The 16,692-nt window shown below is 40.2% G+C and overlaps 1 protein-coding gene across 1 annotated transcript in view; it reads right to left on the minus strand.

Annotated features, from left to right (window-relative positions):
* The window catches only part of TBCD (tubulin folding cofactor D), a 122,504-nt gene that overhangs the window by 72,461 nt on the left and 33,351 nt on the right, over nucleotides 1-16,692 (minus strand). The window contains exon 15 of the mRNA XM_058038844.1: nucleotides 333-489. Coding sequence (XP_057894827.1) covers nucleotides 333-489 — 157 coding nt within the window. The remainder of the gene's footprint in view (nucleotides 1-332; nucleotides 490-16,692) is intronic.

The following is a 16,692-nucleotide window of genomic DNA, read 5'->3' on the forward strand; positions in this document are numbered from 1 at the left end:
CATTTACAGTGTATTGTAATTAGGAAATAGGATATTGATATATATATAGAGAAAAAGAACTATGAAAGATACATTGTATTAGGACCCATAAAGAGTAACTTCAGATTATTTGCTTTAAGGTATTTATACTGTGGTAAAAGTTGATAGGCCAAGAAACACTTTTAGTGTATTGTAATTAGGAAATAGTTGGATTCTGATTGTGATGGCGTGAATTATAACACTTGTATTGTCTCACCCTTCACATGAGACTGAAAACAGAATAAAATTTTTTAAAATACCACTGAGTTATCCCATGCCTGAGTCAGAAAAAGGCTGGATGGAGGCAGCCCCACCTGGAGATGTGGCTGATGAAGGGGATGAGCTCGGCGGGCTCGTAGGCGCGCGCGAAGGCCCAGCACACGTAGCAGGCCGCGTCCCTCACGTTGGAGCCCACGCTGCACGCCCCCCTCTTCTCGTCGTACGTCAGCGCCTTCAGCATCACAGGGACCACTGTTATGGCACAAAAAATACACAAAAAGCAAGTTAGGACCTTCAAGATTGTCTTGTTTCATGCCTGCCGTGAGCAGAGACACCTTCCTCTCTCCCAGGTGGCTCCAAGCCCTGTCCAGCCTGGCCTTGGACACTTCCAGGGATCCAGGGGCCTCCCCACCCTCAGAGGGAAGAATTTCTTCCTGATATCTGACCTAAACCTACTCTCTTTAGTTTAAATCCATCCCACCTTGTCCAGTCACTACATGCAGGAGTCAATTATGTTTTTCTACAGATAAAAGAGCTTCCAAAACTGTGGGGGTTCCAGTCGTTGGTTTTTCTGGGTCTGGATTGAAGGCACTTGAGAGGGTAGTTCATGTTCAGACTCAAGTGTTTATTATTTCTGATCAGTAAAACAGTCTCACTACTGTGAGTTCTGCAGCTTTTCATTAAAAGGCACAAAATGGCCAACAATCTCTTGGTACAAGGTCTTTTAAGACTAAATTATCCAATTAAGAACTGACACCTGGATTATTTTCCCTTTTAACCCTATAACTGATCCCAAAGAGCTGCAATATAGACTTTTCCACCCAATTACAAAATGCCACCCAAACCCATGAAGAAGGAAGAAGAAGAAGCATGAAGAAGAAACCCAGGATGACACCCTGTGCCCTCCATTCTGCTTCCATCCACAACACACTAAAAATCCCAAAACCTCAATTTCTCACCAAGTGATTCACCTCCACTACTCTCTATAATCTATTTCACACTTTTGTGGATTCCAGTCTATCTTGAAATCTAGGAAACTTTCTCCATGAATGAGGGTCAAACTCAGTGCTGCTCTGGGGGTCAGGGCACCCCAGAGCAGACACAGAAATATTCCCTGTGCCCTGGGTTTCCACACAAAACCTGTAAGCACAATTCTTTTACACCGTTCTAGAAACACACTGCCACAGTTCAAGAATATGAGTGCAGGGCTCCCCAGAGGGCCTTTATTTGGTATCTGCACATTCAGACAGAAAATCTGAATACATCTCTCTCTAGATGGCACAACTTTATTAAATGACTGATGTCTGCAGAAACAACAGCCTCTTAAAAAAAAAAAAAAAAAAAAAAAAAAAAAAGAAAGAAAAAGAAACCATTTCTCTCTTTGTTTTCTTTCTTGTATCAAATTTATCAAATACATCATTTTCCTTAGAAAATACTTGTCACAAGGTGATCCCATTAACAAGAAATGGGATCACTGAGCTGTATTTCATTAGCAATCTGTGCCTGGATATCCTTGAGTGGATATAATCACAAAATAATTAAAACTTCCATGTGCTGTTCATCACTCTGTGCTGCTGCTTTAAACAAAAAGATAGATACCATGACTGGAGAAGTGAAGTGTTAAAAGGCTGTTTAAATTCATTTTAAGCTGCTAAAGAAAATCAAGCAGTAGATATAGAGATGGGTGAGATTTGAGTAATAGGAGCATAAACACTACAAGGGAGAAAGTGTAATTCCAATTCTGAAACAACCATATAGCTGAGATGGATGGATTGTTGGACATTTCCCAGTTCCTAAAGAAACTGCAATGAAAGTATTTAAAAATGCTGTCTAGCTTGTTTTGAAAATTGCTGCATCAACTGATGAGAAAAATGGAATTTGCTGGTTCTACAGGAACACTCAAGCAGGCGCCAAAGGCAATTTTGCAAAGCTGCAGCACGTTTCCCTCAGTACAAGTGACCACTCCAGCTCCTTTGGACACTTCCCTGCACACTCCCACCTCTATGCAGGGAAGGACAAGGGGGAAGGAGGCCCCTCCAGCAGCTCCTCACATTTGGATTGTCTCAGTGAAAGAAAAAAATGTATTTTTGTTTAGTGTCCCAAATGGGCACAGCATCAAATAGTTTGTCAGGGACAGGGACCGATGCTCCAGGATCTGCTGGCCTCTCTCACACCTCTCTGGTGGCTTTTTCCTCCATCTGGGACTCACAGCATTGCTCTGTGTGACTGCAAAGTCTGGAGAAAGAAAAGGAAGCAAACAGTGGGCACTGGGGAGGTGGGACTAACAGGGGAAACAAGGTAAAATGTGCAGGTAATTAGCAACAAAAAAATCAAAGGGAATACTGATCTAGGAGGCATCTGGTAAAGTTTTGTGCTATCACTGGTTGAATATTTACTGGGAAAAGCTGAATAAAAACCGCTCCTGACACAAGTGTGTGTGTGTGTTTGTGTTCAAAAAAGCAGGACCAGCATTACATTTCTTGTTGGTTTTTAAGAGTTATAAAAACCCAAAAGAAACACAACCCAAAATTCCAGGTTTCACTTCATTTCTTGCTCTAGAGTCCCTCAAACACCATGCCAAACCTAAAAAATGCTAAAAATGCTTTAACCAAAAATGACAGATTTAAAACTTTAGAAAAAAATATCTTCCAGAAGAAACTTAGTTTGGTAGGGTCAAGACAAAATTATTTGATTTTTAAAATTCTGAACGTGACTTTTTTTTATTGGAGATGCAACAGGAAGAAGATCAGAACTATTCCTTAACTTTAGAGATTTAACTTTAAAAGCTTAGCTTAAATTTTACAAGTCCCCATTTCTTTCACAGATCCACAAGTTGTTTTTTTTTAAAGTGTGCCACCAAAACCATAGGACAAACAGTGCCCACTCTCGAGCTGATTATTAAAACAAAATCCACCTGTGCAGGTCTGTGACTGCTCAAGAAAACACAGTCACCTTTAGCTGTAGCCTGAAGGTATCAATAAGCACCTGCTGCACCCCACCCTGCCATGCCCAAGAGCGTCACTGCAGTTGCAGCACAGCCCTGTGCTCAAGCCTTGGAAAATAAAGAAACAACTTCTGCCACTACAAACAGGGCTGGGTTGGGTTTTTTTCCTCATACTGGAGACAAGCTGCAGAGATATTCTGCTTTTTAAACATGGATTTTACACAGTTGAGTGCTCAGTGTAGGTGAGAGACAGTAAAAGTCTGGTGAAGGAGTGTAGCCACATTTCTCTTCACAGAGAAAAGCAAGTTCTTCCCAAGAATATTTCTGGGATTCACATTCTCTGAACCTCAAGGAACCAAAGCACCATCACTGTGGGTAAACAATCTCCATGTTGCATTCTACTTTTGCACAAACACGGGCATAGCAAATGATAAGAACTGTGTTTTCTTTCTCTGAGGTTCAGAGAATGTGAATCCCAGAAATATTCTTGGGAAGAATTGTGCCTGGCTTTTCTCTGTGAAGAGAAATGTGGCTACAAAGGAGCTTGTGGAAGACAATGGATACTGAAAGGTTTAATGTATTTAAATGAAAGATTTTTTACATTACTCCTTTAAGAACATACTTTTCACCAACCTCAACTATAACCTGTGCTGTCCAGAGCCCTTCGTCACTTTAACGCCACACAGTAAATCGATTTTTTAATTTAGTGCAATGTTTATCATACAAAATATACAAATACAGCAGTCAAACAAACAACAAAAACCTGTTCCTCAGCCCTAGGCCTTGTCTCCACAAGAAAATTGCAAAATGTTACGTTGACCTTATTTAATTTAAAACAGATTTTCATTGGATCTGGGGTTAAATAAGAATTGCCTACATTTAGTTTCAAACTAAAATATGCACTTAAAAGAGATTAACTCAATGTTGTATTAGACAAGCATTATGTTTTTATAGGGACTGTTAAAGCAGAGAAGCTGTTTCAATCCATAAAAAATACATTGCAAATCCTTCTACTTTAGAATTATACAAGAAAAAGTACTACAAAGTGGACATTTGCTATTCCTGAAGGGACCATTGTGCACAATGTCACAGCAGGGGCAGCAACAGACACTACAATTAATGAATGATGAAGCTTAAACTTAGTTACATATACAACACTAAGAATACCAATTTTGTTCAAATTTTTCTTCAATGAAAACCAATCCAGTGCAGAAGTGAAGGTTCAGCCTCATGCTTAGAAGTTGAGATGGTTTAGTTGAGGTATTGGGACTGGGTTGGACTTGATTTTTAAGGTCCCTTCCAACCTTGTCATTCTGTGAATTCTGTGAAAACAGCTGGTGCAGCCATCTGCAGTGTGTTGTTTCCTAAAAACACAATTCTTGCTCCCCAATGAAAATCAGGTTTGAGACCACTCACTCCTCCATGGCACCTCTGGAAAGAGGCAGCTCCTAACTGGAACTTCGTTAGGGCTCTTGTACTAATATTTACTGGATCAATTTACTGCATGCCAACACCAGAAAGTTCAGGTTAGACCCATTCCCAGAAATAAATACTTGTTTAAAAATCCTGTGAATCACCTCTGAATTGTTCTCATTTTCTATGTAAGCTGCTGACTCCAGAATCTACTCTTGAAGGGCTCTTTCATGGAGAGGATAAAGCCTCCAGTGGGGATCAGAAAATGAGTGTGCTGTTTTGGCTGTGCAGAGTACTCTGTGCTGTTTTGGTTGTGTAGAGTTCTCTGTGCTGTTCTGGCTGTGGACAGTTCTGTGTGCTGTTTTGTTCTCTGTGCTGTTTTGGATGTGCAAAGCTCTCTGTGCTGTTTTGTTCTCTGTGCTGTTTTGTTCTCTGTGCTGTTTTGCCTGTGCAGAGTTCTCTGTGCTGTTTTGGCTGTGCAGAGCTCTCTTTGCTGTTTTGGAAGTGCAGAGCTCTCTGTGCTGTTTTGGCTGTGCAGAGCTCTCTGTGCTGTTTTGCCTGAGCAGAGCTCTCTGTGCTGTTTTGGAAGTGCAGAGTTCTCTGTGCTGTTTTGGCTGTGCAGAGCTCTCTGTGCTGTTTTGGCTGTGCAGAGCTCTCTGTGCTGTTTTGGAAGTGCAGAGTTCTCTGTGCTGTTTTGGCTGTGCAGTGTTCTCCGTGTTCCTGTGGGATGATGCTCTGACATCCCATCCCCAAGGGCAAGTGCCTAAAAACCGCCCACAGGTGACCTCTCCTGTGCCATTCCTGCCCCCAGGGCTGGCCTCATTAGGGGTTTGCCAGGGAAGGAGGAAGAGAGCAGAGCTCCTGGAGGCCAGGAGGGATGTGAGGAGGGAGCAGCTGAAATCTCTGAAGCTCCTGGGTGCCCCCAGAGCTGAGCCCACCCAGGCTGGGCAGAGGCACCTGCACAAACCCAGCACTCTGTGCCCTGTGACTGAAGGGCTGCTCTGTCTGCTGCAACCTCCCTGCAGCCTCTCACTACGTCATGAATTAAGAGAGTCTTTAATTACATGTTCACGTGGTGCTTTTTCCATGGAGCCACCTGAGGCAGCCCACAGGACAGACCTGCTCAGGGATGAATCACAGCAGGGCAGCACACAGGCTGTTGTCTGCCTGGCTGCTCAGGGTGCAAGGCTTGGAATGCAAAGGCTGCCTGTCAGACTGAGAGGAGGGGTGGTGGTTCAGCTGGATGTTGCCCCACAGACTGTTTGATAGCAGCCATGGTTCTTAAATGCAGAGTTCAGGAGCTGGACACTGGCTCTGGCTGCCAGGTCCCTCTGCCAGGGACTGCCCTGGTGCTGACAGGAGGGAGGGCTCTGGAGTGGGGCCAGGGGCCAAGCAGGAAGCAGCCAGATCTGGATTCCAGCCACTCCATCCCAACATCCTTACCTAACACAACCCCAAAAGCTCAAATTCCCCTGCCTGGCCGGCCCTCAGAGCAGCAGCTGAGCCAGGACAGGTCTGGAGCACTCTGTGTTTTGGGGACTCTCCTACCAATGACACCCAAAGCCAGAGCAGAGACCTTCACACAGGTGTACAGCTGACAGAGCTCTGCCTTGAGTGAACCAACAGCAAACTGCAGTTAAAGACATGAAGGAACAGGCTTGTGGAGAAATCCTACTGAGCAAATGAATTACTCTAAAGAAGTATAAAAATTCTGTAAACTCATAACACTGTGTGTCAGAAAAGAAATATCACCCAAGAAAGCCCAGCCTTAAGGCTAAAGTTGTGCAATACCAAGATAAACCCCATGGTGAAAAAGCCAGAAGCAATTCATTGTCATTTATTCCCTGCTCAATGTTTACCCCATCTCCCAGTGCTGCTGGGGGAGGGACCTTTCCTGCTGCAGCTCCAGACACAGCATTTCTTCCTGCTCATACCTGCTGGCTACTGAAAAAAAAATAAATCTGCACTATTTATAATGCTTCCTTGCTAATTTGAAAACTATTACGGTGACATAGGCATTATAACTTTTTAAAAGGCTCTTTTCAAGACCATGCATCACTTTTTAAGTTCACCTGGGTGTTAGAGAGAAGGAATTCCTCCATAACCAGCCTTTCAGGTTTGGGTGTTCTCTATTTTCTAAGGAGTCCACCTAAGACAGGTAGATCTTTTTCTTTTTTTTTTTTTTCCCCCCACGTCTTCCTGTATCTCTGATGAAAAGCACCTGGAATTTTGCCAAAAGCCTCAAAATTAACCAGTACTGCAGAACAGACCAACAGAGTGTGCAGAAACCTGACTTCTTGATTCATCATCCCTCTCCTGCAACCCCTGGCTGCTGCAAGTCCATAACAAACAACTTATTACTCTGGAATATGAAACACAGAAGATAATCCTTAAAAACTGAGAATGTAAACAAGTTTAAGAAGCTACATAATACATTTCCATAAGACTATTCAAATCCTGGTCTCAGTTAAACCTCCTCCTATAATGCATTGGAAAGCAGTACTGGGTTCACTTTGGTTGGTTTTTTTTTTTCATGAATGGCCCAAGTGAGATTGGAAAAGCAAAAATGCCCTTTTGGTCCACTGTGTGTAGAGTTTTTCTACACAAAGGAGACTTTGGGGTTTTTTTTAAAGTATATCTAGTTATATATAATTATCAGTAATCACCATTCCCTCTACTCTCAGATAAAAGACAACATACACAGGAATCCAATCTTTTCTCTCTAACAGCATGTGATTGAGCCTTCTCTGTATCAGGAACAGAAAACTGGGTACTGCCCCAGAGCACATACCCATTCTAACCAAATTGACAAGAAAAATTAACAATAGAAAATCAACAAGGTGGAAAAGTTAGAAAGGTAGAAAATCAGCAAGGCACCAGAAGCTGAGGGGATTTTAAAATCAGAGATACAGCAATCACATTTACACAGATATTCCTTCAAGGCTGTACTATCTGCTATTGAGACTGGCTGAGTCCATTTGAAACCCTCTGACAGCACCAGAGACTTCATTTCATACGAACTTTTCATCAAAAATACACTTGACAATGGGATGTCTTTAAAACACAGAGCAAACATCAACTGAGAGAAGTTGTTCCTATTTAAACAGTGTTTCCTATTTAAACCAAGTGTTTCCTATTTAAGCCAAGAGCTCACCATTCAGCAGAAATAGCTCACAAATATGTCCCTAAGCCAGGCTCTTTTAGGATACTGGTAGAGTTGGGTGTGACCTCGTTGAAAATGTAAAAGGCATCATGATTTTATCATGGAATCCCATGATATCTTAACCTGCCAAGTCCCCTGTCAAATGTGCCCCAGGTCCCTCACTAACAGACCTTCAACACTCCCTATTTCCTTTTTACGGAGTCTTCATGCTCCTTTTATTCTGACGGTAACTTAGGAACTGAAGAAGTTAACACTGGTTCTACACATTTTTCACTCTTTATAACTACCTTTCATTTATTCTGGCATTAAAAAAAAATAAAATAAAATTCCAGATTCAGATCAGTTGTACCAACCCACCAGTACCAGACTCCTGCATGTGCCAATTTCCCTGGATCCCATCAGCATTATTTCCTCCTATTGAAATGCTGATTTTATTGTTGCCACAGTTTAAAAAGGAGCAAAGGACTGTTGGACTATCCCAGTCTATTCCTTGTGAAAGGGTAAGGGTATTTAGGAAAGCAGGAAGATTAAAAGTAACGTCTTCCTTGCTGGAATCCTCCCAAAATAAGCACAAATTCACTGAAAGTGTAACCACAGGGCTCTTCCAACCTGCCTTCCCTGGCTTCCTTTACTTACTCCTCAGTGATGCAAATGTTTTCAACCTCCACTTTACACATTTGTGATTTTACAGCAGAAACAGGAGCACACCAGGCACAGTGAGCATTATTTCCTGGTGAAACACTAATATGGATTAGATTTGAGACTGGGACTCCTCAGAGCTCAGCAAGTCCTTGAGAATGACACCAGAACATTCTTCAGCTCACCACCAAGACATTAAGAACACCTAGGAAGGTTCATGTTCCTCTACATGACACACCTTATTAGCTAGAAAGTTTATACTGTGCTGTCATCAAGAGAAATTTTAATAACGTCCTTTCACAAGCAAACCAGAAATTCAAGTAAACTAGGATTCTCTTGTTTGTTTAGTATTTATCCCCACCCAATTAAATAAAAGAAAAACCCTATAAATAATAGTCTGAAGCCTACAAAACCACAAATGCAGCACAAAACAAAAGCTGTGAAATCATAGTGAAACCACACTGAAATGTAGATTTTTGGTTCTAGCATACACTGTAGAGTAAGGAATATTTAGTTTTGAGGTGCTGCAATTCCAAATGTAGAATGGCACACAAATCCATCACCAGATCATGAGATTTTCGTTAACTTCAGGCTATTTTGCTAAAAAGGTTTCTCCCACATGCAAATTAAGCTGCATGATCCCTTCTAATAACAACTGAAATTTTACAGCTGAATAGTGACATGTAACTTTGAATGCAAAACCGTAACAGCCAAGCTGCAGCATCACTATTTTTCAATGAAATAAAACATCAGGTTGTATTTGCTGGTTTATGTTCCCCCCTTCAAAAATGTATTGAAATACTAAACAACATATATTAATCATGTAAATATTTATAACATTTGGCATGTTTCATAAAATAACTGAAAGCTAATAATATGTTGAGTATGAGAGTATTTGCTTTATGCCTCTGCTCTCTGGTGAGAGCAGCATCACAGCAGCCCCATGCCAGGTATGGCTCAAAGAAAAATGAGTTTATTTACCCTGGCACTGCACATGGCACAACTCAGGTCCTGCTGCTGGATTCTGTCAGAAAAACTATCATGGAGGCAGAATCTCTGGTGAAAGCTTTGAAACTAAAGCAGAAAAGGAAAAAATATTTGGCACGAAAATCACTTTTAAAAGAATACATTTGGAAAGAGAATTGTAAGCAGAGCACCAGGCAGAAGCTGAAGGCGCATTTTGCATCCCTGTGAGAATGGCTGCCAGGGAAAGGAGTCACCATTCCAAACCCTCCCTTATAAACAGCTCATCCCTTTGCCTACAGCCCCAATTCCTGCTCTTTCCCACTTCCCCCAAGATGTTTCACTGCCCAAGGGCGAGGATGGGAACCCAGAGAAAGATCATCCTAGCTCCAGACCAAACAGCACAGGCCACAATAAATATCTAAAAATGGGATCTGCAGTTGCTATTAAGTGCTGAGCTTTTATTCTTTTCCCATACAAGTAATTTGCTCCAGTAATCTGAACAAGTGGCTCCCAAGCCCAGCACAGTAATCTGCCCAGACCTATCTCCGGAGTCAGGGACTGGATTGTTAGGAAAAACAAAGGCACATTTCAAAGGTGTTATTCAAAAAGCATTAAGACTAATAACTATTCATATGGGATAGAAAAAAATAATTATGAGAATATTGTAGGAGAATCGCGTCATGTTTCGGGGCACGGTGAGTTCCAGCAATTACATTCACATCCATTTGCCCCCTTCTGGGAATGGTGTGGAACAACCCAGCCCAAACATGCTGGTGCTGAGAGCCCTTTTTCCCTCAGAAATGTCTAATACATAAATTTTTATTCAAAATATTTTACAATTAAATGAAAGAAGTTCTCCCATCTTAATCCAAAGGATTTACAAATCGTTCGATAACTTCGGTTCCAGTGATCCCAGAAAAAAAAAAAAAAAAAGGATTTTAATATCTCAAAGCCACAAATGCAGACACAACTAAGGTGACACAGGTGAACATTGCAGTTCCAAGGCACTTCTTGTATGTGGGAAGCTGAGCTTCACCATCTCCATGTGCACCAGCATCCACATTTACCTGGGATCCTGCTGCTCTCTGGAATAACTAATAAGCTCACAGATTGCTAGGACCTGGAAAAAATTCCAGGAAATGATGGAAAACCAGTGGCCATCCCTGGGAGCAACACTGGAGTCCTGAGGGGAACCAGCAGGGCCAGTCCTGGCATCAGAGCAGAAGGGCAAGAACTCTGATTTTTGTGGAGAGCACCTGGCACACTGATACATCCAGGGAATGGAATTCTGAAGGGGAAAACAGCAATGAGATGAGAGGTGTACCCAGATCAGGGTAAATTTACCCCATCTGGATGCAGAATTCCTGCAAATGACATTTTGTTTTCTGTTTAGTGCTAAAGCTGAGCAAAAAAATTCATATAAAAGCACATACAAGGAAGTTTGTAACATTTAGAGAATGACAGAATTCTGCTACAGCTGAACAACACCTACTTAATACTGAATTTTAAAAAGAAGCTGGAATAAAGAAGTATATTCTACACCAAAGAAGATAAAACCCCAAAGCTTTAGCCCCATAGAGACAGAAAAATCACCACATTTTAAAAAAAGGTAACTTGGCAGAAACATATCAATAAATCCAGATTTTACTGTATCAGTCCTGGTGCTCTTAATTAATCTGACCTGTACATGAAAAAAAAAATTCAGGCAAAAGAAAGAAAAATTTTCAGGTTAATGAAAAAGGTACTACCAAGAGGGGACTGGGGTCACTGACAGGACAGGATGTGATCAGGTGCATTAAAAATAAGTGGGGAAACAACATCATTACAATCATGATTTAGTATTTCTACAAGTCTGCACAAACAGGAGTTCTCAGGGTTCTGCTCTGGGGTCCACAATGAATCTCCTCCCCCAGATCTGGGTTTTTAATATCATCCAAGCCCCAAGCAAAGGAGAATTTACACGGTTGTTCTTTTTCTCCAGTTCTGCTTCACTTGCAGCTGAATTCACTGACCTGAGTGCCAGGAAGCAGCTGGGTTTAAAACATTGTCTGTGGGTCACTGCAGCAACTGGACATCACAGCTCCTCTCCAAATACAAGGTCAGGCAGTGGGGAGAAGTTAAAAAATGAAACCAAAGTTCCAATTCTCACTGCCTGTTATGCCAGTTCAGTCAGAGCTATTGAGGGAGCCCAACAGCTTTCTCTGATGCCACAAATTGAAATTTTCTTCTAGAGACATTTTTGAATGCAGTCTTTCTCCCTTTTTTCCCTTAGAAATTTCTAATACAACAATTTTTATTCAAAATATTTTACAGCTAAATGGAAGAATTTATCCCATCTTAATCCAAAGGATTTACAGACATCTAGAGGGTAATGTGACAGCAACACTACACCATTTATACTGCTATGCTGCATTATAGAAACATAATAATAAAAAAAGTAATTAAGGGAAAAATAAAACATGCCACAAAAGCCACTCTTCTACCTTAAAATTAGTGACTGTTTATAATTTGAATTTTTTTTTTTCAAAAAGTTACACCAGCCCAGCAAAAGGAAGCATGGTGACCTGCATACCCACACAGGGAAGTAGATGTCTGTAAATAATTCCACCAAAGCAAAGGCAAGACCTTTAAAATTATTTTTAAGACACTGCTTTAAAGTGTCTTAAAAGACTGATTTTCAAGACTTTAAAGACTGATTTTCAAGCAACTTTTATCCACTTTCTAAACAAGTCTTGTCCTGACAATTTCCTTAATAATTTTCAGTCCAAAAAAATCTTAATTTTGCTAACTACAAAATCCATTTTATAAATATAAAATATAAAATATAAAATATAAAATATAAAATATAAAATATAAAATATAAAATATAAAATATAAAATATAAAATATAAAATATAAAATATAAAATATAAAATATAAAATACATTTGAAGTTTCAGTAATCTGCAGCTGTCTTATCTACAGAGCAGTGGGTGAAACAAGAGGGTTCTCATGTTCAGTTTTGAATAGAAATTTTAGCATGTCTGGAACATTGGAATTAGTAGCCAAGACTTTTTTCAAGACTTTTTCAAGACTTTAAAGACTGATTTTCAAACAACTTTTATCCACTTTCTGAACACATTTTGTACTGACAATTTCCTTAATAATTTTCATTCAAAAACTTAGTTTTGCTAACTACTAAATCCATTGAAGTATATAAATATAAATTATAAATTATAAATATAAATATAAAATACATTTAAAGTTTCAGTAACCTGCAGCTTACGTACACAGCAGTGAAATAAGAGGGTTCTCATGTTCAGTTTTGAATAGAAGTTTTAACATCTCTGGAACATTGGAATTAGTAGCCAAAAGCCCCTTTGCTTATGCATTAACAGGAGTGGTTTTTAGACAGAGCTACAAGTATCCAAATATTTTCCTTGTGCCAGCCTGTGTGTGAGAGAGGAAATCATTTCACTGAGCAGCTCAGCCATGTCACCAGTGAATGGCACACGGACCCAGAAATTTGTCATTTCCAAACCTTAACAAAAAAACACAATGAAAGCCAGCCCCAGCAGTTAGCAGTGGGTGAGCAGTTGACTTTGCCATTTCCCTGTTGGGTTGCCCAGCTCCTGAGCAAACACAGAGCCATGACAGTCAATCCTGCCTGCAGTGACTCCTTTCCCTTTCCAGGACCCGTGCGTTTGGCTGTCGATTATAGACAAGCTTTGGCAGGTTCCTGTGGCAAGCGAGCTTGGAGTTAGTTCAGTCCCGCCTTCAGAAAGGAGACTCATGAAGGACAAAAAATTTAAATAAAAATGAAGAGGGGGGAGGAAAAAAGAAAAAGAGCAAGAATATTAAAGCTACAAAGGGCATTCAATAAAAAAGTCAGTCTCCAAAAAATGAGCAAAATTATTTTCTAAGCTTTGCTACCCCCAGCATACAGACAGTTCTGCTGCCCACGAGTCACTTGTACAAAACTTAAAATATCCTCAGTGTTAACTCAGCCACTTGTGACCCCACAGTGCAAAAGGAACAGGCACCAGAGCTGAGAGCAAAACTTGGTTGTTGGAGGGCACGGAGCGACGGGAGCTGCCTTCGATAGGAGATGCTGAGGTAATGCTCAATGAGAGCGGTGGACGCAAACAAATGAATCGTAGCTGCAGGCTGGAGTAATATCAGGTGCATCTCTACACCCCGAGGGCTCAACTCCTACACGCTCAGGTCCCTCCCCTGGAACAGCCTCCTGCAGTTTCACTCAGGGCTCGGGCAGAGAACAGGTACTGCTCTCGCAGCAGTGACAGCTCCAGCGCAGCGCCCGCCCGCCGGCTCTCGGACACCCCGGTGCCCGGTGAGTACATTGCTTTACAGCATTTCTTTCAATAAAACTTTGCTGGTATTAAGGAGGAAATCTGAGGTGCTCAGTTCCCAGCTGTCCCAGCAGCCAGGGTTACTCCAGCAGGTGCACTCACGGCACCAGTCTCAGCTTTCAGCAGAAATATTCACCTCTCCTGTTGAAACTCTCAGTCTGAGAGAAAACCTAACTCTTGCAAGTTTTTATAATAATTAACTCTTGTGGGTGCAAAGGGTTTTCAGCACCTTTTATTTATTTTTTTGATTTGGGGAGTTAATATATTGCTATATTGCTTAAAATTGCTGTGTTTGCTGTGCCAGCTTTGCTTCCTAGAGTCGTGTCAGGTTCATCTGAAAAGCTTGTGTGAAAATATTGTGCTCCAGCTTTGATTTATTAATTATTCCAGCTTCTGGAAATTTAGCAGAAAATCAGATCGTTTTCTATTTTCTAGTCAATTAGAGTGTATTAAGACATTGATTTATTAACTTGGTATGTAGAGAGATTTTTATTTCCTCTCCACGCTGCCTAAGCAAGTAATTTAATCTGTGTTTCGGAGCTTCCTCTCACACAGACACACACACAGAGCAGTTCCCGTGGGTCTGCACCTCACACACACTCACTGCCCTCCCAGCCCACCCCTCTCACCCTTGCTTCCTCCTAATTAACAATCAGTTGTGTTAAAATTTTATCTTTCAGTTTCAAGGACCTGGAAGTTTAGAAGGGAGGGGTGGTTAATCGCTGGAAAAATCTCAGCTAGAATAAAACTCACAAATCTTGTTCTTGCAACACCCTGGGTAGGTGACAATGGCATGTCCTTGGCTTATGCAATAATGCCACATCACAATATTTTAATTATAGCATGTCCTTCAAAATGTTCCACCCCAGTGAGTCCTCCTGGTCAGAGAGATCCACATCACCAGAAGGAGCCTGCAATAATAATGGGGTGGGCATGAGCAGCTGTTACGTACTTTGCTGAAGCAGTGTCCTAAAAAGAAATGTAATTACTGTCCCTGCTTGTAATAAAAGACATTTTGAAATTTCCTCTTTGATCAACTGGGCATCTTAAACAATTTAAACTCCTTTAAAACCCTAAAAAAACAACCTGGCCAGATATATATGCACATATCTATGTGTGTGGATGAATCCACATGTGCATATGTGTGTATACACTTATCCCCACAGACATTTTTTGTTTATATATTTACACACAATGTTCAACTACATTCCTGTTTTCTGAACCTGCCAACAGGTTAAAGGCAAGGAGGGAGCAACAAGCTGCTTTTAAAAATAGAAGGAAGGAAACTTGGAGCAGTCAGTCTCAGGCTGGAAAGGGCGACAGGTTCGAAAGCCATGAGGAGGTTACTAGTGCCAAAAACAAACAACTGAGATAACCTCAAGTTTAATCAAGATTAGCTGAATAACTTGTTTTCAATAAAAATATAAATAAATAACACTACTGCATTTCAAAACTAGAGAATTATAATAATATAGAACCATCTGCATTTCTACAAGCAGGTCTACAGGAAATAAATTCTCAATCTAAGGAAAAAAGTTATGTAAAAATTATCCTGCTGTTGAAGATTTTTTCCCTGTTTTTAAAAGATATTACAAGTGATGGCATTGAAGTTAAAGGAAAAAGCAACTACTTGTTTTGATATTTTCTTTCCAATACAAAATTCTAACTTTGGCAGCACAAAACATACATTGTACAGCTGTAAGTAACATTATTTATATAGGGACAGATTTAATTGGTTACACCTATTTTAAACTATTAATGTCCTTTTTGACTGTGTGATCAAATAGTTTTAATGTTTTTTAATGTTAAAATATGTCTCTCTGCCAGACACTCCTGTGAATTAGGGACCAGAGGAAGAATTATCCTACTTGTCTAACTTTAGAAATATTTTATTACTGGCATTTTTAAACCATGAGAAAAAAGGTATTAAATAGTAAAAGAGAGAAAGAAAACATTCACCTGGCTGGCCTGACCTAAGTTTAGGAAAGGTAAACACCCTTTAAAATGAGCTGCTCTCTGCACCTCCCAAGTCAGAGCAGCAGGTTCTGGAGCCATCAAAACAAATTAAATAGAAAGAAATAAAAAGCTGTTGGAATGCTCTCCTGCTGTACCCACGGCACAGGAGCTCCAAGGCTTGAAATTTCTAACATGAAAACTGCAACAACGCATTTTATCTTGTTAAGAAATGATAGTTAATACTCTGTCCAACAGGAATAACTTGAATCAAAGTTAAATACCAAGTACAAAGTCAGAGGGGGGAGGACAGGACACACAGGAATTTTCTTTATGAAGCAAAGGAAAGCTGGAAGAACAAGGAAATCTAATTACCATCCCTTTATTATAAATGCTGCACCTGAATGCAGATTCGGACATTATCATAAATGCTTCAGCTAAGAAAGCAATGGAGTTTTGACAACAATATCTTTTTTCAAGAATAATTAGTACAAGCACTTCCAAGAAGATATAAAGAATAACAGGTACAAACTGACTTGACTGAGTCCATTACAAACTTTCCATGCTAGTTACACATCATTAGTTAAAAGTAAGGGCAACAAGCTCACTTAAGGCAGAAGAAAGAGCTCAGCTCCCTACCTCAACCTCTCCTCCTGTCTCAGTATTTAATTTACTTATTTTTTAATGTAAAAATATTATTTTTAATATTTGAAAGGATTTCTAGCTATTGTTATTTAAAATATTTTAAAATACAATATATTCTTTTTTAAAATGTATTGGACTACTTTTTCAGCCATACTCCAATGATGAGACTTTAACATGCTAATGCATTTTTCCTTGCTGCCCTTACAGTATCAGTATCCAACTCAAACAACCACATTATAATCTGAAAAACAAAAAGCCACTTCTCTAGAAATTCCTTTTTCATTAATCTGAAGCACATTTAAACACTTGTTAATTTTAGGAAAAAGCTTGATTACTTTTTTCTACTTGCAGAACAGCTTTGCATTTTTAAGGGTGCCTTCACAA

This window comes from Melospiza georgiana, chromosome 21 (genome assembly GCF_028018845.1).
Source record: "Melospiza georgiana isolate bMelGeo1 chromosome 21, bMelGeo1.pri, whole genome shotgun sequence".
NCBI classification, from domain to species: domain Eukaryota; kingdom Metazoa; phylum Chordata; class Aves; order Passeriformes; family Passerellidae; genus Melospiza; species Melospiza georgiana.